Raw genomic sequence first — 22138 nt, 5'->3', positions numbered from 1 at the left:
GGAGGGGGAATGGGGTGGCTTCAGCAAGGAAACTCCCCACCCCCAAGCAAATGGCCTACTTTTAGCTCTATGCTTCCAAAATCTCAAGGATGAAAAAGGGGAGCAGAACTCTTGCAAGCTGGGTCACGAGGAGGGGGTCCCCAAAAGGCTTGTGAAAGGCTCCCGCCCTCCCCCAGGCTAAAACAGAAAAGCATTTGACGGCATTTAGAATTTCCTCCCAATTCTTGGGGAACAAAGGGGCTCAGGCCCACTCCTGATGAAAACATTCACCTCAAGAACTTCCCACCCAAGCAGGAAAATATCCGGGGGGGGGGGAGCTGGGAGGGAAAACGCTGGAGGTTTGTAACTGCTTTTCTGAATTTAGATAGTAGCCATAGCTAAGAATGGACCTTGTAAGTTTAATTTATTAACATCTTTTACTGTTAAAACTAATGAGCGTGCTTCACGGAATGAGTTTTCACAACATTTTAATTTAAAACAAATTACTAATTACAAGAATTGAGAGGGGGGTCTTCTCCATCAGTTGGAAGGGGTACTCAGAAGAAGCACAATTGCTTCTCATTTTTCATTCAAGTGGGGGAGGGAAGCCCCCATATTAATGGATTTGTGTGTCATCCCCCCCCCCCCGCAACCCAGGGATGATGGGCTGATGAACAGGGGTTTTCATCTCGGATTAGAACAGCTAGAAAAACAAAAACAAAAAAAAACAAAGACCAAGCAGCCTCCAGAAGAGTCAACAGAGGATCTCTACTTGGTCTCAACTCCATCGGTCCCAGGCAGGGATTTACCAAGGGTCCTCCCCTCAGCCTAAATGTCTCCTTTTAACCCCCCCCCCTCCACTCAGGTGTGATCTGAAGCGGCCTGGCCCCCGAAATCTGACTTTTGCTTTCTCAAGGGCCTCCTCCTCTTTCTGCCTTAGGCAGGTAGTCCTCAACTTACAGCCACTTGTTTAGTGACCGTTTGAAGTTACAAGGGCGGCACCTGTAGTCAGAATGTGGGGACTGGGCAACCCGAATGCCTGCGTGATGGCTGCAGCATGCTGGGGTGGGTTACGGGCCCAGAACTGCCATTTCGGCCCCCTTCCCTGAGCCCGGCCAACTGGCACTGGGGCAAACTCCAGCCACTGGCTTCCCTGAAGGTTCTGTTGGTCTGGCAGAGCCAGCCTGGTCCCAGGGCCTTTTAAGTGGGTAAGGCAGGGAGGGAGGGCGGAGGCGGTGGCAGGAAAGGGCAAGGGGCTCTTACCCTGGAGGGCCTCCTTGGCCCTGGCCAGCTCCTGCTCCTTCTGGGCCAGCTGGACCTTGAGCTCCGTGGCCGGGAGGATCTCGGAGGCCTTGTCCCCGTGCGTCTCCTCCAGGTCCTTGGTCAGCATGTCCTTCATTTGACGGAGCATATGGATCTCCTCCTGCAGTTGGCTGACCTCTTCCCGCAGGAGGACTGGTGGGGGGAACAGAGAGAGAGAAAAAGAGAGAGAGAGAGAGAGAGAGAGAGGGAGGGAGGGAGGGAGGGGGAGAGAGACAGAGAGAGAGAATGTGGGCCAGTGGTGAGAGCGGGCCTCCTCCTTCTCCCTTTCTTCCTCTTCCTCCTCTTCCCTCCCCCCCTCCCCAAAGCAGATTCAACGGGACAAAGACCACTAGGAAAGCATTTTGCTGCAGGCGTCCCCTTCCCCTGAGTGTGTCACGCACAGCTTTGGTTTTCAAACTGGCCACCTTGCAATGAATGGACTTCAACTCCCAGGATCCCCTAGCCAGTTTGGTTGCATTTTGAAAGAGAAATTCAAAAACGGAGCCCACCTCCCTGGGAACAGCCTCAATCTGGAGCTCGTTTTGCTGTCTGAACTGAGAAGGGTGGGCACCAGCCTAACTTAACCCCCAATTACTGGTATGTCCCATAGCCCAGCCATTATACACCACGGGCTCATTTAGGGTGACTTAGCTTTGTATAGCTCTATAAATGACACTAGTCCATATCGTTTAAGTCTCCCTCTCTCTCTCTTTTTCTGTATGTATAAAACAGGTGACAAAGTCTAACTTGCCCAGATCTGTAAATGTCACAGCAAATTTATTTGATTACAACTTTTATTTAACCAGATTTTTTTTTTTTTTAAAAAGGCTCCTTTCTCACTAAGCCGGTCCAAAGACCCAGTTGGTGACTTAAATAAGGTGAATAAATCAAAGAGAATTTTTTTTCCTGCTTCTTTTATTTTCTGTCAAACTAGAAACCTCCAATGACCGATTCTTCCAAAACTCTTTTCTGCATTAACTACACACACACGCACACAGGCAAATGCCCCATAAAGGCGTGACTTCACATCTTTCTCATTAATTGCATCTTGGGGCGAACTGCTTCCTGCCCACCACTCCCTCCCCACCAGAAAACAACGAGGGGCTTGGGAAAACACACCTGGGGGGGTTGCAGTTCTTCCACCCTGTCCTGGGGGGGCAAGATGCCCCACAGCTAGAAGGGACTGTGCACTTTGAAGGGCGTGAAATTAAAAGCAGGGGGGGACGGGAGAAGCCTGACCCCCGTCTCCCCCCAGGTGAAAGGGCCCTCCTCGCTGCCTGCAGCGCAGCAGGAAGGCGGGGCTTTGCAGAAAATTCAGTATTTCTGGTATGAGCTCTGTAATTAAGGGCTGTGGGGCTGCTTTAATTACATACCACCATCTTGCTACCGAAAAATAGGCAAGGAGATCCGACACAGAGCCACTTCCTTGGGGGCAAGCCCCACTGAACTTGATGGGGCCGCTCTCGGGCTGAGCAGGTAGCTGCCTCCGCCGCCCAGGGCCCTCAGAATGGGTGGGATTCCAACTCCTATCATCCCCAGCCTGCCTGCAGCTGGGCATGAGGGCTGAGTGTCGGGACATGTTTGTGCTTTTAATAATCCCTGCTCTCCGATACCTGGCAATGCCACCCGGGGTTGCAAACCAGCCCAAATCTCATCTCCGCCCCCCCCCAACGCTGGAAAATTGGGTGCTGCTCTCTGTGCCCAGCGGCCAGAGGTGAAATCCAGCAGGTTCTGACAGGTTCTGGAGAACCGATAGTGGAAATCTTGAGTAGTTCGGATGCCACCTCTGGCTGGTTCCAGATTGGGGAGGGAATGGGGAATTTGCAGTATCCTTCCCCTGCCATACCCACCAAGCCACACCCACCAAGCCACATCACGGCCACCAAGCCACGCCCACAGAACCGGTAGTAAAATAAATTGGATTTCACCACTGCCAGCGGCCACCCGTGCCAACTCCTATCCCTTTACTCTTTAGGGGAAGAAAAGAAAATTTGCTTTGGGAAGACCAGGATCCCACTTCTGTTTTTGTGCTGGGGGGCCCCCTCAACAATAGCCCCATTTTCCCAGTTCCCAGGAGATAATAGAAGATGAGGTAGCTGGAGTGGCTGCCTTCGCCCCATCTGGGGTGGGGAGAGGCATTCTGGGGACCCCCTTCTCAACACCCCCTCTTGGAGCCCGGAGCTCTCCACCTTCACCAGGGATCTGTCCACGGAAGCAGCAATTGCAGCCCTTAGAATCAGATCTGTTTCCTTTTCTTTTCAAAAAAACACTTGGGATTTTTTTCCCTCCACCAAAAAGAAACTCACTCTGGATTCCTTCCCCCCACCCCACCTCAATCCAGGGAGTCGAATCCACCAGCGGAATTTCTTTGGACTGAGCAGGACAGGAAGGGCAGTGTGTGTGTGTGGGGGGGTGTTATGTGTCTCTCTGGCTGCTCTCCACTCCCACCAACAGCGGTGCCAAGAAACAATAAGCTCCCCCTCACATTTTTGAGATGCTTCCCTGATGAAGAACGCCTGGGTCCCTTTCGCTCCCCCACCCCCCCATGGGGAACATCTGAGATCTGGGCAGGGGAGGGGAGGGGAGGGGGGCCGGATTCAGGAGGGCTTGCCAAAGAGGGCAGCCCAGCTCTGGGTGCCTGGGGTGGAGTGGAGTGAGGAGTCAGAAAGGCGCCAGGGAAGCGATCAGCTCCCCAAGGACCCCCCTCCCGTTCCTGGCTCTGCCTTTTTTAATGATGCTCTGCTGAGACACCCACACACCCAAAGGCGCCCCCCCCCTCGGATCCAAAGCCCAGGATCTTCCCTGGAAGCCAGTCCCTGGGTGAGTGCCAGATCACGGGAGGGGGGGGGGCTCTCTCACGTTTTCCCACACTGCCTGGGATGCAGGAAAATTCCCAAGGGGGGGTGGCGGCTTCTTCATTCCTTCTCCTCCCCCCCACCCAAGGAAAAGCAGGCAGGCGTGGGGCGGAGGGGAGGATCCGGTGGAGGAAGCATGGCCTGGAGGAGTGCCCTTCTCTGCCTCCAGACAACCTTCTCCTGGAAAGGGACCAGTATCCCTGCAAGCACTTTGGTGCCTGGTGCACTGAAGATCCTGGGTTCAGGGCTGGGATAGTGTCGCGGGCTGCCCAGACCCTGTTCTCCATCAGCCTAGTGTGACCCCCTCAAGCCCCCTCCTGCTCTGGCCCTCCTGGCAGAAGGCGAACCTAGGCTGGAAGACCTCTTCTGGGGGGGGGGAGCAGGCAGGTGGAGGAGATGGACCCATGGGCAGCCCATTCTCTGGCAGCCAGGACCAGCCAGGGCCTCCTCCAGCCAGCTGCACCCTCAGCCAAAAGCAGCCTTCCGCTGCTTTTGGCTGAGGGAGCCAATGCCAGTCTGGAGACTCAACTGGGCCCGGATGCTGTAGGGGCCTCCGTGCCCAAGGAGGTGGGTCAGGCCTGCGCAGGAGGCCAAAGGCCGCAGGAGCCGCTGAGAGACACCAAGGCAGGGCCACGCTCAGAGGAGGAGGAGGAGGAGGAGGAGGAGGAGGAGGAGGAGGAGGAGGAGGAGGAGGAGGAGGAGGAGGAGGAGGAGGAGGAGGAGGCCGGAGTCAAGGGGAGTAACCCAGGAGAAGCCCAGGTCGCCCTCAGGTCCGCCCCAGGAATCCATCTGGGGCATCAGGACTGCCTTTGCCTGAGTTCCACCCGTAAGCTGAGTTTCTGCAGCCAGATGTCGGCTTGTCAGTTGCTGCCTCTTTCTTCTTTGAGCTTTGGCTGCCCTCTCAGCCTCGCAGGGGCCCAGAACCTCCCCAGGTTGGGTCCCCTGAAGTCCAGGGATCAAGGCGACATCTTTGGTCCTGGAGCCAAAGGACCAGCTTTCATTTCCCTATCTTGGATGGAGCTTCTAGGAGCTACTTTTTTCTGTTCAGTTTCATAAAAATGTCAGGACTTTAAGCCCGTTTTTTTGAAAACAAAAGTCCTGCCCAAAGTGCAGCCCTGATCTTGGGAGAAACTCCAGAGGGCCAAGCCTGGTTCGTGCACGGAGGGAGCAACAAACCCACAGATAACTGCTGCGGAGGACATGATGGGACATCTGGGGAGCCTTTCCTGCAGGGTTGGGGGGGGGGGGAACCAGGCTGGTTGCCTGGCTGGCCAGGCAAGCCAACAAAGAAGCCGAGGAGGCATTTCCTGTCAACAAGGGGGCGGAGGGCTTGTTCAAGGAAGTAGCTGCAGGCACCTGCCTGGGACGGCCCTCCCCCTAGGCAGCTCTGCCAGGTGCCCGGCCTTCTTTGCCATCCATGCAAGGCCAACCTCTTCCCCTTCCTCTGCGCCCCTGTGGTGGAGGGAAGGGGTTCCCCCTACAGCAGCGGTGACATCACCCCCCCATCTCAACTGGGGGGGGCAAGCCGAACGCAGCGGGGGTGGGGGAGCAGCGTCAATTCTGGCACTCTCATTCAGCAACAGTGAATTTGCTTTTCATGGCACTACCTGCAAAGTCATTTAGCCCCTGTCCATCCACCCACCCCCGAAAATGTAACTCCTCCCTATATATTTCCAAGGGGAATCCCCCACCCCAATTTCTCACCACGACGGAAAAGAAACCTTCCCTGTCCTGATCATCAGGACAGCCCACTTCATTCACCCTAAGACAGCAATTTAGGTTTTTAAATACATATTTGACACTAGGTTAAACAAACAAGGCACTGGCCCCCATCTTTGGCCAAGCAAACAAAACTACCGGACAATCAAAACAGACCAGCCTCCCAGCACACCTGCCGAACTGGTGCCTGAGCTGGATTCCTAAGGCTGGATTCCACGGGAGCAATGTGGGTTTGTTTGAACAAGTGAAGCATGCCATCGTCCGAGGTCCTGGGCCAAGCAAACAAATTGCCCCAGGTGGAAAGTTAAAACAGACAAAGGAGACATGCGTTGTCCGGGACGGTTATCTGGGTGTGGTGCACAAAGAGACACGAAGGCCAGCCGGGTGCAAAGTGCAGGCCAAATAACGCAATGACACAAGGGAAGCAGGCCGGCGCCCTGCCCTGAAAGAAGCTCGGACAGGCCAGCCAGCCAAAGGGGCGCCCTCCGCCTGGCTCCTGACCCAATTAGGCTGGCTCTGGGTGGGTGGGGAAGGGGGCCCCTAGCTCTGGGAGGCAGTGGCCCTTTGGGGAGGGGGGAGCAATGGAGGGCTCCCCAGACAGGGTGACACACACGGGCGCAGCTGCAGTCTTCCTTCAAAATTCACTGGAATTTTAAATGCAATCAACACGATGAGGCCACCAAAGTGTTCCTACTTTCAGATCCTAGCAAATTAAAATAAATCCTGAGTTTACTGGGTTTAACAGCTCAGGGGAGTCCCTGGCACTCGGAGAATGTTCCCTAGTTGGGTCACGAAGTGTCCAGCAGACAACAACCCAGCTCAGAGGACACCCAAGACGACCCAGCTCAGCCGGGACAAGCAGAGGTTCCCCGCTTGTCCATCAGCCCAGGACCCGAGTTTGAAAGCTGTCTGGCCAACCAGCTCTCCCTTCCCTTGTCCCCTTTGACTTCAGAAGGTGCTTGTTGAGTGTAAAGATCAGGAGGGAAGAAGCGCTCCTCCCAACGACCGCAGGAGAGTTCAAGAGTGGACTTGCAGCTTCCAGACTGTTCCCGCTTCCACCCCCGTCCCAGACTCATCCCTCCTGAAAAGGGGGGGAGGGAAGAGACAAAGATAAGCACTCAGGTCAAAAGGGAGGCCAGCTCCACCTGACCAGCCCTGGCAACAGGTGTCTTCCCAGGTCAGAAAGAGAGCCCACCCAGGGAAAGCAGGGAGCACACCCAGCGACTCAACCCCCAGGCCGCAACACACACACACCCGAGCTAACCGCACAGCAACATCCTAAAGAATGGAGCTCCAGGCTTTTCCCACAAGGCACCGTTTCCACCAAAGAGTGTCAAGCCAGGAGAGTGAGTTATATGGGGGGGGTGGGGGGCGGGGGAAGAGGGGAGCTGAAAATAAGGACCTTTTTCCAGGCGGGCCTGGAGAAGTCCTCGCTTGAGGGGCCTTCCTATTCCCCCCCCCCTCAAGTAGAACACCGGCTTTGCTACTCAGTCCACAAAGGCCTTTTTTCCTTCAGTCCAAAAACTTCCTGCAGGGACCCCAAGTCGTCCTTTGGGCCAAAGTCCAGCCTTTCCCAGTTAAACTATAACTTTTCTGGAGGTGGGAGAAAATATTATTGCAGCATTTTTTTTTAAGAAACAGAGGCTTTGCAGAAGAGAAGGAAACTCTCCCTCAACGCAGAACAGCCCCTGCGCTTGCTCTCTCTCTCTCTCTGGTGTGTGTGTGTGTGTGTGTGTGTGTCTGTGTGTCTGTGTGTGTGTGTCTCTGTGTGTGTGTGTGCATGCTTCTCACAAAGGCATGAAATAATGGTTTGCAAGCAGGAGGCTGGTTTCAAATGAGAACCAGACCAGTTTTCTGATACAAAGCAGACAAGTCCTCTTTGTTTCCCCTCCTCCTCACGATGCGGCGGCTCTTCTGGCCTCCATCTAAGCACCTAGTCCTCATGGATCCATTGACAGAGGCCTTGGATGGTCATGTTGCCATGCAGGGAGCCTGAATTTCAGCCAGGCTGGGCCGAAGGAAACAGGGCAGCCTGGGAGAAATGATGCATGGAGGGGGCTGTTGCCTCACCCAGACAGCTGAAGGAGATGACGCTGCCCCTCCCTGGTGGTTTTACTTTTCTTGGGTTTGTTGGTTGCTTTTATGTTTACTACTAGAGTAGCATCCTTACTCTCCCCTCAGGCGTTTCTGCAGCCCCCTTGGTGGGCAGGGAGACCCAAAGCTTCCCTTCCGCCCCATTCTCCGGAAGAAGTGCAGATAGCCTCTAAGCCCTAGCAATTTCTCCAGGCCCTCTGGAAAGGCACCGGCCAGGGCGACCTTAAGTGACAGAGAGTTCCCCAGGACACTCCTTGAGCAGCATGAATGGAGCTCCCGAAAGAGACACCCAATTCTGTGGTGCCTCAGAGAGAGAGAGACGCCGCGGCACAAAACAATACAGCAACATCAGGGCCTTTGGGGGTCAAGACCCAAGTCGGATCCTGGCACAGGGCAGCTGATGTGGCCCTGCGCTTAGCAGTCTGAAGCCAAAGCCTTCCTGGGCCCTCCATGCAGATGCTCAGGTCGCAAAAGCCATGCTGGTTATGCCGCTTTCGAAAATGATCTCCAGGAAGGGACTCCGATGCCCATCACTGCTGGCTGGCAGAAGAGGCAGCCCGGGCCTTGGGAAGGCTGCCCAGGTTCTGGAGGGCACACCTGGCCTTCCTCAACCCTGAGCTGAAGAATAGCCAGCAGGACCCACCTCGGAGGGCTTCTGCCCCACGCAGGATCCCTGGCCGGCCACCCGGGGCCCCTCGGCTCCCGGCAACAACACAGCCAGCTGACAAGGCGAAAGCTAATTAGGCAGCAGAGGCAGGCACCATCCCACAAACCCATCAGGTTTGACACTCACCGCAGGAGCCCTGCCGCAAACCACACCTCCCTTTCGGCTACCGATTTGGAAACTCCCTTCAGGGCGCCTTCTCCTGCCCGCCAGCTGCCCAGAAGACCCCCCCCCTCCCCAAAGCTCTCCAGAGGGGCTTCCCTGGTCCTCAGAGGCCTGAGAGACAGCCTCCAAGGTGGGAATGCCCAGGGCCAACTTCCCCTCCCACCAGGACTTGCTGCCTGCTTGCTGCGGGGGGGGGGGCACTGCCCCTCCCCAAGGCTTCCTCTCCCCACGCCAAGTCCCCTCTGACTGCCAGCAGAGGCCGAACCAGAGCCCACCAACCGTGGGAAGAATCGGAGGCTGAGAGGCAGCCCAGTCCAGCCCCCTCGTCACCACCTACCCGGCCTGCTCTCCTCACTCTCCGATTTCATGCTGGGGGGGCCTGGTCTGAAGGCCAGTCAGTCCTTCCCTGCCTGCCTGCCTGCCGCGGTGGCTGCTGCTGCTGCTGCCTTCCCTCTCTTCCGCCCGGCTCCTCCCCGAACCAGCCGGAAGGAAGGAAGCACCGGTTGCGCTACCTGGAGCCCCGGCCTGCCTGGGCTCAACAGGTGCTGCTGCTGCTCTGCCTGTGCCAGCCGGAAGCTCTGCTGGGCAGTGGCAGGGAGGGGGCTGCCCGGCTGGGCCGTTTACCTGCCCAGCCAGCTTCCATGGGAAGTGGACGGAGAGCAACAGAGCCACCAATGGCGGATTCTGCCTGCCTGCTTGATCTCCTCTCCCTGAGGGAGGGTGGGATGCAGCGGCCATCAGGAGATTTGCCTCCTTCCCTTTTGCTTTCTTTGGGGGGGGGGCACCTGCAAGGCTGTCTGCCCTCCAGAAGGGCAAAAGAAAGGAGGAGGAGGCTGGCCAGGGTCTCCCTCCGATTCAAAGGACGAGTTACATCCTTTTCAGGCTGCGGTGTGGGGGGAAGCCCCATTTGGCCTGGCCCCAAATCCCTGGGCCTGTGAAACAGGTTGGAAGGCCTGTTCTAATCGGTCCTTTCTCCAACACCATGAGGAGTAGGGCCTTGCTCTCTCTGCAGGAAGGGGCCCCTAGACAGGTGGCAATGCTCTGCTTTGCCAAACAAAATTTCCAGGCGTGACTCCAGGTGGACCATGGACGGCGCCAGCCCTCTAGGCAAGGAAAGCAATGCTCGGACGGAGCCCTGCTTCGCCCTTGAGAGGGACGCCTCACACTTATGACCGTTGCAGCCCCCCCCCCCAGTCGCACACTTTGGAAGTGGCGTGAATGTACCACCATGCCCCAGCCTTCCCAGACAAGCAAAGCTGCAGCGCGGTCTGCTTAACAACGGCCTGGTTCACTTAATAACTCAACGGCAATGATCCACTTTAACAACCAGGGCAAAAAAGGTTGTAAAATCAGGTGTGACTCACTTAACAGCTGCCTAGGCTTAGCAACAGGAATTTTAGACCCACTTGTCATGAGCCAAGGATGCCCTGTACTGCTTGGCACTCTGTGCTCCAAGCGGGACAACCTCACGAAACTGAGCGGCTGAGCTGGACTGGAAGTGGCGAAGAGCCAGGTGGGAGCCCCCCTCCAACACCCCCCCCCCGCAGGTTGCGGAGCTTCCCCTAAAACCTCCCGCTGAGCTCCCCCCCCTCTTTCCCTTTGGCAGGGAGCCGCCTGGGGGGGGGGAACCCTTTAAAGGCAGAGAAGAAAGCTGGGATTCTGCAGAGCCGGCAAGCCAGAAACATTTTAGGCTGCGGGGCCCCTCCCACCCCCTTGCAGGCGAGGGGAGGATCATGGCAGGGATGTGGCGTGGGAAAGCCCACCCACCCCCAGTGAGCCTTGCGGCAAATGGCCCTCCTGATGTGGAGGAGGAGTCCCTCCGCTCTGCTCAAACAGGCCTGGAAAAAAGTTCTTTTTTTTAAAGCTGCTTTTGACTGGTGGAAAAAAAAACCATAAGTGGGGAGGGGGACAGAGGGGGAATTCCAGATTGAAAGAGCCCGGATGAGAGAATTGGAGGGAGGCACAAGGGGCGAGAAGAGCCACAGGGCCAGTTCAGGGCTCCGTTAGGAAACACCACCCCCACCACCACCCCGTCCCCCCTCAAGCTGATAGAGGCCCAGAGGAGATAGCCAGCAACCCCTTTCCAGGCCCAACTTTTTGCCTGGCTCCACCTGGGTCAGCGATGCTTAGCAGCCCCTTTCTCCACCAAAGCCAGAGGGAAGGAAAAGGGACGGGAAGGGAGGAGATCTGCACAAATAAAAACCTGGGGCCAAGGGATCTGCCTTGGAGAGACCCAAATGGTCTACCAGAACCCTCCTTCAACCCAAAGGAAGTCAGAGCCCCCCCCCATCTCGTTTTTTGGGAAGATGCGCTGAGCTCAGCTGCTCCCCCTTTTACGCCTGGCTCTTCAGCCGGAAACTGCTTAGGCAAAGACACACAAAGGGGCTGAGGGGGTCGGAAAGAGCCCCTCCTTTGGCTGCTGGTCTTCTTATTTTTCTTGTGTGACGTTTACTCGGACACAAACCCAAATTCTTTTGTCTATTCCTAACATCCAATCTATCTGTTGGCCTACAGAGTGACCCCCACTCATCTCCACACACACCGTTCCCTCCCCTCTCCTGCTTGAGCAGGGGGTTGGATTAGAAGACCTCTGAGGTCCCTCCCTGCTCTGTCTGGATTCCTTCCCTCAGTGCTGATGTTTCACTCTGCGTGTGTCACACCTTCTGCGGTCTGCAGGTGGGTGGCCATGAGGAAACGTGTTTGTTGCTGAACCACTAAAACCTGGATTATTTCCTCCCTTCCCCGGGTATCAGGGAGCCGTTAGTTCAGCATAATTCAGGCCCTTTGCTGGCCGGATTTGAGGCTGCTGTGCGGTCCTTGCCTTGTTTCTAGTCTTTACTGGATGAGTCTAAGGCTCATGGGCAATATTTAATTTCAGAGGCACTTTCCCCCATTGATCTGGACTACCAACCACTCCAGTTGAAAACACTGAATCGGATCTATTTTCCCAGTTGATTTGACCCATCAAATCAAATCAAACACAGTTTTAATTTTCTCGCTTGGCGAGGGGAGGGGCCTCTGCAATTTGGAGGAGGAAACCTTGGAGCCCCTCAAGCTCAGCCTCTGGGTTTAAGGATCAGGCCCCCTCCCAAGACTCAGGGATGCTCCCCGAGGCTGGCGGGAAGAGGGCGCTCCATGGGCCTGCGGAGAAAACATTTTCTCCTGGGGCCAAATATGATTCCTGCGCTGGCTCCCACAGTATCTATATCCGTTCTCTTTCATCCCTCCTGTTTTATTTACCATGGGAATATTTCATTTCTGGCTTAACGGCCTCCTGCTTTTATGGTGGTTGCCTGGCAAAGATGGGGGGGGGGCATGGTAAGAAAACATAAATAAACCAGAGGTCAGAGATAAAAATAGAGGAGGGTCAGGGCTGGGCTGCAGAGGCCAATTCTGTATTCTGCATTAAATTCTGCTCTCCTGGCTGGTTTTGAAGAAGGAACCGCAGACATTTCTACACAGGTACCAGGATGATGATGATGATGATGATGATAATAATAATAATAATAATAATAATAATAATAATAATGATGATGATGATGATGATGATGATGATGATGATGATGATGATGATGCAGAGACTCTGGCATAAACCAGTGCAGGTGGTTCCAGTGGTACTCGGCACACTGGGAGCTGTGCCTAAAGACCTAGGCAAGCACTTAAAAGCAATTGGCGCTGACAAGATCATCACTGGTCAGCTGCAAAAGGCTACCTTACTGGGATCTGTTCGCATAATTCGCCGATACATCACGCAGTCCTAAACGCTTGGGAAGTGTTCGACTAGTGATCTGTGATACGAAATCCAGCATAGTTATCTCGTTTGCTGTGTATACTGTCGTCATCGTCATCATCATCATCATCATCATCATCATCATAGGGCCACCAGAACAACAGCTTCCTGCAGCTACACTACAGGTAAAGCTTCCCAGGGGAACTGGAAGGCATAAGCCCCTTCCTCAGCAGCAGCACCGCAGACTCACTGCTTTCTCCCAGGGCGCGTCTTTGTGTATGTGGCTCCGTGTATGTGTGTGTGTATGTATGTATACCTGTGTCTGTGTGTGTGCTTGTGACTTTTCAGTCTAGTTCACAGCTGGCCTCATCAGACCCAACTACCGCTCTGCTCAGCCCAGCCCACATTGGGACCTTGGCCAGTCATGCTTTCATGGGGATGGGGGGTATCCCCATCTGGAGCAAGAAGGCAGGAGTTACAGGCTCCCCACAATGGCTCCAGTTCCCCAGGAGTGACAGTCCTTCCGTTGACCAGTGCTCCCAGAATCCACCTTAATTTGGGGAGACTTGGCGGTAGACAGAGATGGCCTAATGCTTGTATTATTATTCTATACTGTATATATGTATATTGATATTGTTTCCTGATTGCTTATTTGTACCCTATGACAATCATTAAGTTGTACCTTAGAATTCTTGATGAACGTATTTTTTCTTTTATGTACACTGAGAGCATATGCACCAAGACAAATTCCTTGTGTGTCCAATCACACTTGGCCAATAAAAAATTCTATTCTATTCTGTTCTGTTCTGTTCTATTCTATTCTATTTTTACGGTTTTCATTTTAATCAGCCATGCACGTTCAATTGTTGTAACCTATTCTTTGTTCTGAACCACCAATACCCCAAGATGTGATGATATATCCAACACTGGAAATTTTTAAGAAAATGTTGGATAACCATCTGACTGAGATAGTGTAGGGTTTCCTGCCTGGGCAGGGGGTTGGACTAGAAGGCCTCCAAGGTCCCTTCCAACTCTGTTGTTATATGATATATCATATGATATATGATATGATATGATATGATATTAACGTAAAAACAAGCCCGGTTTACCAACAAAGAAGCAGAAATTGTCCACACATTTCATATTAATTAAAGAGAAAGCATCTCTCACAGGGTAGAACAACAAATGTACAATAAACACCACTTTTCAGAGGCGTCTCCTAGCCCGCAAGGTTAACCAGAGGTGGAGCGATGGCTAATTGAAGGACGAGGGGGCAGGAAAGGTGCTGGTCTCAGCCTGGGGAAGCCGAGAGGCCTTAGAGGTGACCACAGGGCCAGCCCTGCCCTCTCAGTCCAGCTGACCTCACAGGAAGGAACAGAAGGAAGGAATCCAGGGCTCATCGCCTGGAGTTCGAGAAGGAATCAAACAAACAAAGCACCACATTTACATCCTGTGGAGGAGAAGATATTAATTTCTGGTGAAATAAATAAATAAAACCTAGCTTCCAAAGGTGCTTTTTCAAAAGGCAACTGGACTTTCTGTTCTTTTTTTTTTTCTCTTGAAGGCAAACATTTCACCTCTCCTCTAAGAAGCATCTTCAGTTCTGCCTCAGCCATGACTTGGAAGACTGAGAATCTCCATAGACATAAAGCTGGCGTCCATTTACTGGGCCCCTGAAGAAGTCATAATATCCCTACTTTGGAACAGATCACTTCATGTCTGATCACAACTACTTGACCACAAGCCAATAGTGGTGGTTATTATTATTATTGCCACTTTTCAATGACGGACGGGTCCAGAAGAGATGCTGGATCGGGGAAGGGCTGCTTCAGCACCATGGAGAGCTGCCCGCCAGTCCTGGGCTCCCACCGGGGCCAAAGGTCAGCTGAGACCCAGCACTCCAGATGTGGCAGCACTACATCTCCCAGCAACCCCAGCCAGTGAATCATGGTAAAGGATGCTGCAGGTGTGTTCATCCACACCTGGTGGGCCACACAGCTGCTCAGGAAATAAAAAGACCACAAAAAAAAAAGGCATTCACACAGCTCCCTGCTTATTTCAATAAGATGCACCTTCTGCCTCCAAGAAAGCCACTGAAATTCTCTCGCTTTGACCAAACTGAAGGAAAACCGATGAGGAAAGGCACTCGAGAAATTTCGTGGAAGGGTCTCCCCCAAATCCCCTAAGCTAAGGATCGGGCCTTAGAAATCAAAGGGCAGTAGATATTTTTTGCAAGGCAGCCCTTGGCTCGTTCATCAGAGAGTGCAACCAATACTGAGTTCTTGCAAACGTTCAGGCACTCAGCTGACGATGGAAGGAAACATGCCCAGATCTGAATTTTGCACCTCTTTGTTCACCTCGCTGAGAAATCCTCTCGGCTCCCTGCATGAAAGGGAAGACATTTTACTCATTCATTTGACATTCTCTTATTATCAAATGCAGCTGCAGGAACAATCCCCCGTTTTGTCATCCTTAATTCAAACACTGGCTTCCCTTTTTAAAAGTGGGGATTTTTCAGGTCAAGTTCCTTTCAAGCTCACTCACACAGAGATGGATTTTTAGCCTTTCATAAAGAGTTTTCTGTCTTCCCTCCGAAGGGACGGAAAGCCACACGGTAAAGGAACATCCACCACACAACGTCAATCACAGCCCCGGGAAGCTTTTCAGCTGATTTATGGCCTTGCATTTCGGAAGGATTTGCTGGACATGCCTTGCGGAGAAAACCAATTTCCCAAACCGTTCCACACAGAAAGAGAGAAATGCCGCTGACCCTGGAGCTCCTCTGAAGCTGGGCATGGGTAGGGTGGGAGTGGGGGTTTCTTCTCCAAGCTGGAGAGAAGGTCAGGCCACAGGGATGAAGTGTACCACCATCTGCAGGAAGCAGAGCCACAATTGCCACTGAGCAGGTGTGCACATCGGGAGAAACTGTGTGGAAAGAAGATGCAAAGTTTCTTTTTTTTTTTACTTTTTAAAATCACCAAGTGGCAAAATGACCTAAACAGTGAAAAGAGAGAAACGAAGAGACGCCGAACCCAAGAGCTCCATATGTGCCCTTCAGAAAGAGCTGGAACAGGAAATCAGACCTCAGAGTCCCAGGAGGCTTAAGAAGTCCTTGCCGAAGGATGTGGGGCCATCACGGTGTTGTGACCCAGGCACCAGTAGGTGGTAGGAAACTCAGTCAGTATAAAAACAAACTAACTTTATTAGAACAGCTGAGAATTACTTCGTTCTCAGCGTAGTTCAACTAAATTAAAGCAAATTCCTCCCAACACAAATCCCTCAGTCCTATTGCAAACCTTGGTCCAATTAGGCAAACTGCCAAAGGTCTTTCTTGGCAAAAGTTCAGAAGACACCCAATATAAAACAAATGCAACAAGACGAAGCTATCAACGTTGTTTTCCGTCAAAGAGCCCAAACACTGTTGCTGGTCTTTTAAGCCTTATGGGAGGGGCCAATCATTTCTTGGCCCTCCTCCTGAGTCATTCTGTTTGCTTTAGCTGCTCTTGCCTTCTGGCAGCTCTTCTCATGCGTACATTAGGAACAGGCCCCTCCTGTTCCTCTGCCTCTCTGTTGTCCGCCTCTGGAGGCTCTGGACTCCGCACCTCACTCCCTGATGGTCCTGGCCCCACCTCAGCCTCCAATGCAGAGCCCTCATCCAGGCCTTCCCCAGCCTCCAGGACTGGCCCATGCTCTTCCTCACTCTCATCACTGTCCAACTCCGTTGCCACTCCGCAGGCTGCTGGTGGACCACAACACACAAAGGAATATTTTGCATCCTGCTTCCATCTCCCCAATTTCTCTCAGGGGGAGGGGTGCTTTAGAAATATCAGCTATCCACAAGAGAACCAACCTCTGAGGAACTGTCCATTAAAGAGATTTTAAATTCCCCCCCCCCATATTTTATAGATGAGCATAATATATCAGCCGCCCATAGCTTTCAAAAATCAATTTGCCAAAAGAGGGAGGAGGAGGAGGAGTTGTGGTGACATCCCTGGGGTTGGGAGAAGAGACCTGGGGGAATCTTCTGGTCCAGTGTAAGATAGAAGAGTCCTTCTATCATGCTGGACAAATGACATGTTTTCTTGGGAACCTCCAGTGATGGAACTGCCTGAACTTCAGGAGGAAGACTGCTTGATAGCAGAGAAGGAAGAGGAGGAGGAAGAGATTTTGCCATTGTTCCCACCAGGTGGCAGCACACAGCTGACCTTGAAAAAGGGAAGCCAGGTCAGAACCAATTAGCAGGGGGTGGGGTGGGGTGAGAAGGGAAGGAGAGGGGCTCAGCCTACCCTGGGAATTAAAAGTCCTTCTACCCAAGGCGATGATGGCAAAGCGCTTCTGCACTCTTGCTGGGCGAACGGGAGGGAGGCGGTCAAGAAGGCCCTTGTGCCAGGTTGGGCTCTCGCCTCCTTCAGGACCTTATGAGGCACCACCGGGAAATCCAAGGATGTGGGGCTTGGAAATGGATTTGGGGATGGGGGAGGGGACAAGCTGCTTCCGTGCTTGCAGCTGGAGTGGAGCCCAGCTTGAGAAGTTCTCAATCCCTGAAAAACATTCTACTTCCAAAAGGCCAAAAGCAAGCGCCCCTGAGTGGGGAAGATTGCTGGATGTGTTAAAAATCTCCTCTGTGGGGATTTAACGTCTGTTGCTTTAAGAGCTGGGAATTTGGAAGAATCTACCTCTCACCCTCAGAGCAATAACCCCAATGAATCTTGAGTTTGACTTGACTGCCTTTTTGGGTGAAGGACGATGCGGGAATAAAATTGTATCAGGAAATCTCTTTTGACATCTAGAAGCGAGAAAAATTAATAAGAGGGCTAATTCTCCATGCGGGTTAATCAAATCAACCAATCCAGCACCCTGTTCCTGACTCAGCTGCTAATTTAATCCCCGCGCGTGTTTTCTTCATTAAAACTATGGGCGTTCGTCAAAAGGGAGACGACTGGATCAACTAATCCAATTTGCTGGGTTTCAATCGCTGCATGAAATCCCCGCCCCCTCACCCCCCCCCCCGAAATAAAAATGAGGATCTGGGACCAAAGTGCCAGCCAACAGATACTCCCAGATAAAGACAGGGGTGTGCTATTAGGATCTGAGTGTTACGCTTCCCATTTATCAGGCAAGGAGAATTGGCTCCCAAATCCCGTCCCCCGCAGCCAGCCCAACGGGAGGGGGGACTTTATCCTCCCAGGGCCCCTGGAGAGACACCCAGGAAAAATCCTGCCTTCCTGGGCCTTCTGGTTTCTGGGTGAATGCTCAGAGGTTATTTGGGGCCTGGGAAGGGCAAAGGGTTGGTGACAGAGCTTTAAAAAGGCAGGAGGGAAGAGAGCAAGGAAGACGCTTAACCCCAAACAGAGCGCCCCATTTCTGTAGAATAGCTGAAGGCTGGGTGAGGGAAGGAAGGGCCTCTCGCCTACTCGCAGACTGGCCTCTGGGAAAACTAAGCAAGGAGACAGCCAACCTAGGAGATATTTCTTGACGGAACAATTAAGCAGTGGAACGGCTTCCCTCCGGAAGTTGGATTTTGTTTTTCCAATTCGGTCAAGAGTGGGAGATCTATTTGACCAGGATGGATGGCACATACATCCAGAAGACGTTGGAGGACCTCCTGCCTTTGTCTTTTGGTCCAGAACACCTGAAGAGCTAGGCGTGAAGAAGGGCTGCCAGCGGCCTGAAATCTCCTGAACTTGGCACACCTTGGCCTTCCAACCTGTTGAGTCCATGGATGTCTAAACCTCCCCTTTTGCAAAATTTGGATATTGGCATTCCCGGCGGGTGCTGCCTGCATGATCGGGATCATTGGCGTCACTTTGAAGGTCTCCAGAACTTTGGACCGTGTCCTGCCCAGCTGCCTCAGAGAGGCCAGGGCGAATCTGGACTCTTGGCCTCTGACCTGCAGCCCCCGCCTTACCCCAAGATAAACAGCTGTTTTTTGAGTCCATCGGCTCCGTATTCTTTGCACTCGTCCTCTCCAGAGGGTATCCCCAGCCCCTCCCTCTGAAGAAACCCCTCTACCCAATTTTGATACATAGATTTTTCAGGAGGTACCTTCAAATTAGTCTTGGCCCATTACTTGGACCAAAGTGAGAACAATTAATCAGTGGAATGGCTTCCCTCCAGGAGTTGTGGGCGCTCCATCACTGGAGGTCTTCCAGAAGAGATTGGACTGCCATTTGTCCGGAATGGTGCAGGGTCTCCTGCTTGAGCAGGGGGTTGGACTAGAAGACCTCCAAGGTCCCTTCCAACTCCATGATTCTGCTACTGAAACCAGCACCTATTTCCACCTCTTGTGGAAGCCGCACATTGCAAAATGCAACTTTGCCTCGGCTTTCTGAAGCTGCGCAAGGAAGATCGATTGTCCCTCGCCCAGTTTGGTACTCGGGGGAGAAAAAGTTATTTCCCCTAGTTGCTTTTGTTCGGAGCTGAAAGGGGCCTCTGTGCTTCGCTCAGCCGTGCTTAGAAAGCATCCTGGCAGATTTGCAGCTCAGTGGCCAGTTGGGCTTTTTAGAAGACCTCGGCTGAATTGACACTCCGACCAGAATATTCTCTCTGCAGGTGCATTTGTGGGCTGATGGGGAGGGCAACCTTTTGCTACGGAAAAGGGGAAAAAAAACAGAAAGAGGCAGAAGCCACAATCAGGCTTCACAAGTGAGCCCCAGATTTGAAGACGTTCAAACCAACTCAGCTGCAAAGCTTCCTCTTCCACCGGCCCCCTGCCTGGCCCAGGGGGCAACTGCTGACACCCCCAGCAGCATCCCCATACCGATTCGGACCAAAGGCCTTCTGGGGCCAAGGAGCTTCAGCCACGAAAAAAAAGAGAGAGATGAAAAGCAACCGAGCAGAACTGACAGAGACACCAAAAGGGACAGCAGCCCAGGCGCCAGGTTAGAAAGCAGGGAGACGGGGAGTTCCAGTCCCGTCATAAAAGCCGGCTGGGCCAATCACACACTCTCAAGCCCAGGCCACCTCACAGGGTTGTTGTGAAAAGAGGAGGAGGAGGAAGGAAGATTGCTTTTTGTTCACTGCCAGATTCACCGAGGACAAGTGCAACCCGTGGAGTTATTATTCAGGCCATGATTAAGTCAAGCCTCAAAGGAAGAGCATTCACACACACCCATGAGGCACAAGGACACACACGCAAACACACACAGAAAAGCATGGCCAGTTCAAAACAGTGCTGTTGGGGGTGGGGCATCGAGGGATTTACTGGTCCCGCTGGCCTAAGAACCAGATGCCATCAAAAAAAGACCTCCCCCTCAAAGCCCCACTTATTTCGCTTCCTCCAAGCGGCCCTGTGGGGGACTTTCACACTGGGAGCCCCAGGCGGACAGAGAAATGGGGCACATCGAAGTTTTTAATTACTTCCGCCCGCCACCACAATCCTTGGCCGTTCTTCTCCGGTGTGGATGACGGCACTGCCAGGGGTGGTTTATCAGCACTAAAGATGGGATCCTCCTGGGGGCCATTCAGGCGACAAGGACTGCCAGGGAAACAGGCAAAAAATTAATTTATCCGACAGCAGCACCACTCTCATCCCCCACCCCATAAATAAGTAAAAAGAGAAGGCAGGGGAGACAGGGGCGGGGAGAGAACAAAGCCTTGGTTCAGTCAGAGCCAGGATCTAGCAAGGGGGGGGGCTTGCAAAGGGGTCATTATCTGCGAGGGGGGGGGGGGAATGGAGAAAGACAGCTTATTAGGAAGCCCCCAGAGGTTAAAAATCATCCAGAGGAGGAAGGTGAGAAAGGAAGAGGTGGTTTCTGGGAAAATAAAAGCCACATTTGGTGATGGTGCAAAGTCAAGGCGACCATGGGCCAGTTGTGACTGCCTGGCATGTTCCAGAGGGAGCCAGGAGGGAGTGGGGGAGCCTTTTCCCCAGGCCCCATTTCAGGGGGAGCTGAACCCTATCCCTGGGCTGCCCCAAAGAGCCCGCCCTCCACCTTGGCCGTGAGTGCTTGGGGCTGGTAGGTCCCAAAAGCAGCCAATGTGGTCTAAGGAGGGCCCAGGAAACAGGGCTGGCCAGTCGCAGGTTTCACAAACGTCCAGCCTTCCTTCCCCTCCAGCTTCCTGGCAGGGACTGACCCCAACCAAATCCGCCTTGCTCCGTATCCAGGCTGACAGCCTCCGGGCCGGGCCTGCTTAGTGAGGACAAAGGACCGTCAGGAGCCGGAGTTGCTCATTAAGAGGCACCAGAAGCTCTGGAGCCCGTCAGAGGAATAGCATTTGTATCTGACACCCGTGTGGGAGAAGTCGCTGACACGCAACAACCCCTTACCTCACGTTGTTGTTCTCTGCAGTTGTAGAAGCCGGGCAGAGGTGAAAACTGCCTTTCCGTTTGTAAACTCACTCGCTAGTGCAAAGTGTGATTTCTCACCCCCAAAATCAAACCCATTAGGTGCATCTTATCCATCACCAACACATCCAAGATATTTCACCCGTGGAAATAACAGGAAACCGGACCGGAGGCAGCCTCTTGCATCGTCCCGTCTCCCATCCTGCAGCTGTAAGATAGGCAGCTGAATGCTGGCTGCCACCCACGTGCGAGTAGGATTGGATTATTTGGGGAGGAAAAGGTGACACCCAAGCAAAGATGCGGAGGCTGTAAGAAGCCAAGGCCAGAAGGGACCAGAGCTGCCCCATTTATATAATTCACTCTGCTAAAGTCACCGATTCCTGGCTGACTTTGGGTGGCAGAATACAGAATTTTAAAAAAACAAGGCACAAAACCTGAGAACAAGGAACAAGCATCTTCTCAAATCCTGGAAACAGCCAAGCCTTTGAAAAACTTTTGTGAAAGACAGCAGGTTGGGGAGAGGGCTGTGAATGTGCAGAGGATGCTGTTCCAGAGGGCAGGCCCCAAAACTCAATTAGCACACAGAAACCAGGTTGGGTACCAGCAGGGGCAGGACCCCCCCTCGCATGTGCTTGGATTGCCGCACTTCGGACCAGTTTACGAAATTACAGAATAACAGAGTTGGAAAGGGACCTTAGAGGTCCTCTAGTCTAGTCCAACTGCCTCTCAAGCAGGAGACCCTCTACCATTCTGGAGAATTGGCTCTCCAATCTCTTCTGGAAGACCTCCAGTGACGGAGCACCCCCACTTACCTCTGGTGGTTAAGTTGTTCCACTAACTAATTGTTCTTAGAACTTGGAATAACTTTTGTCGCTTTGAATGTACACTAATTGGCATGCATAAAAATGAAATTTCATTGCGCCCAGCTCTCAAAGGGTCTCTCTCCACCTCTAGTGGTTCTGACAACTGTCAGCTGAAGCATCCATGCAGCTTTCAAGGTCAGGAAGCCCCTTGCGATTCCTCTTCCAGCACAGCCAGGGGCTGCTAATGGGATGTGCCAGTTTGTATGAACAATAGTCTCCCGTCCACTGAGGGGGGGGGGCGGGGGGAGGGATGTTCCTTCTCTTTTCATCTGCTGCTCCTGTGTGGCCCCGCCCACTTTCCCTCCACAATCCCCTTGAAAACTGGATGGGGTGGCCCACACGGCAGCTGAAGGAGACAGTCACTGCGTGAAAGGGAGCACAGGCTGGCAGCGCTGGGCACAGGAGGTGAAACGTTGGAGGGGGCAGGAAAGAGACCCAGTTCAGCTGCCACTCCAGAGGGAGACCCCCTCCCCCCCCCAA

At 53.2% G+C, this 22138-nt stretch overlaps 1 protein-coding gene across 3 annotated transcripts in view; it reads right to left on the bottom strand.

Annotated features, from left to right (window-relative positions):
* KAZN (kazrin, periplakin interacting protein) overlaps positions 1 to 22138 on the bottom strand; it is a 69848-nt gene that overhangs the window by 8490 nt on the left and 39220 nt on the right. For 2 of the 3 annotated variants that reach the window (XM_058161202.1, XM_058161203.1), the window contains one exon: positions 1243 to 1434. In XM_058161202.1, coding sequence (XP_058017185.1) covers positions 1243 to 1434 — 192 coding nt within the window. Of the gene's footprint in view, positions 1 to 1242; positions 1435 to 9115; positions 9246 to 22138 lie in introns of those variants that run through there. The other variant, XM_058161204.1, reaches the window with a different exon arrangement.

This window comes from Ahaetulla prasina, chromosome 18 (genome assembly GCF_028640845.1).
Source record: "Ahaetulla prasina isolate Xishuangbanna chromosome 18, ASM2864084v1, whole genome shotgun sequence".
Taxonomy (NCBI): Eukaryota; Metazoa; Chordata; class Lepidosauria; order Squamata; family Colubridae; genus Ahaetulla; species Ahaetulla prasina.
Note: the sequence above shows the minus strand (reverse complement) of the source record. Positions and strands in the feature narration are given on the sequence as shown.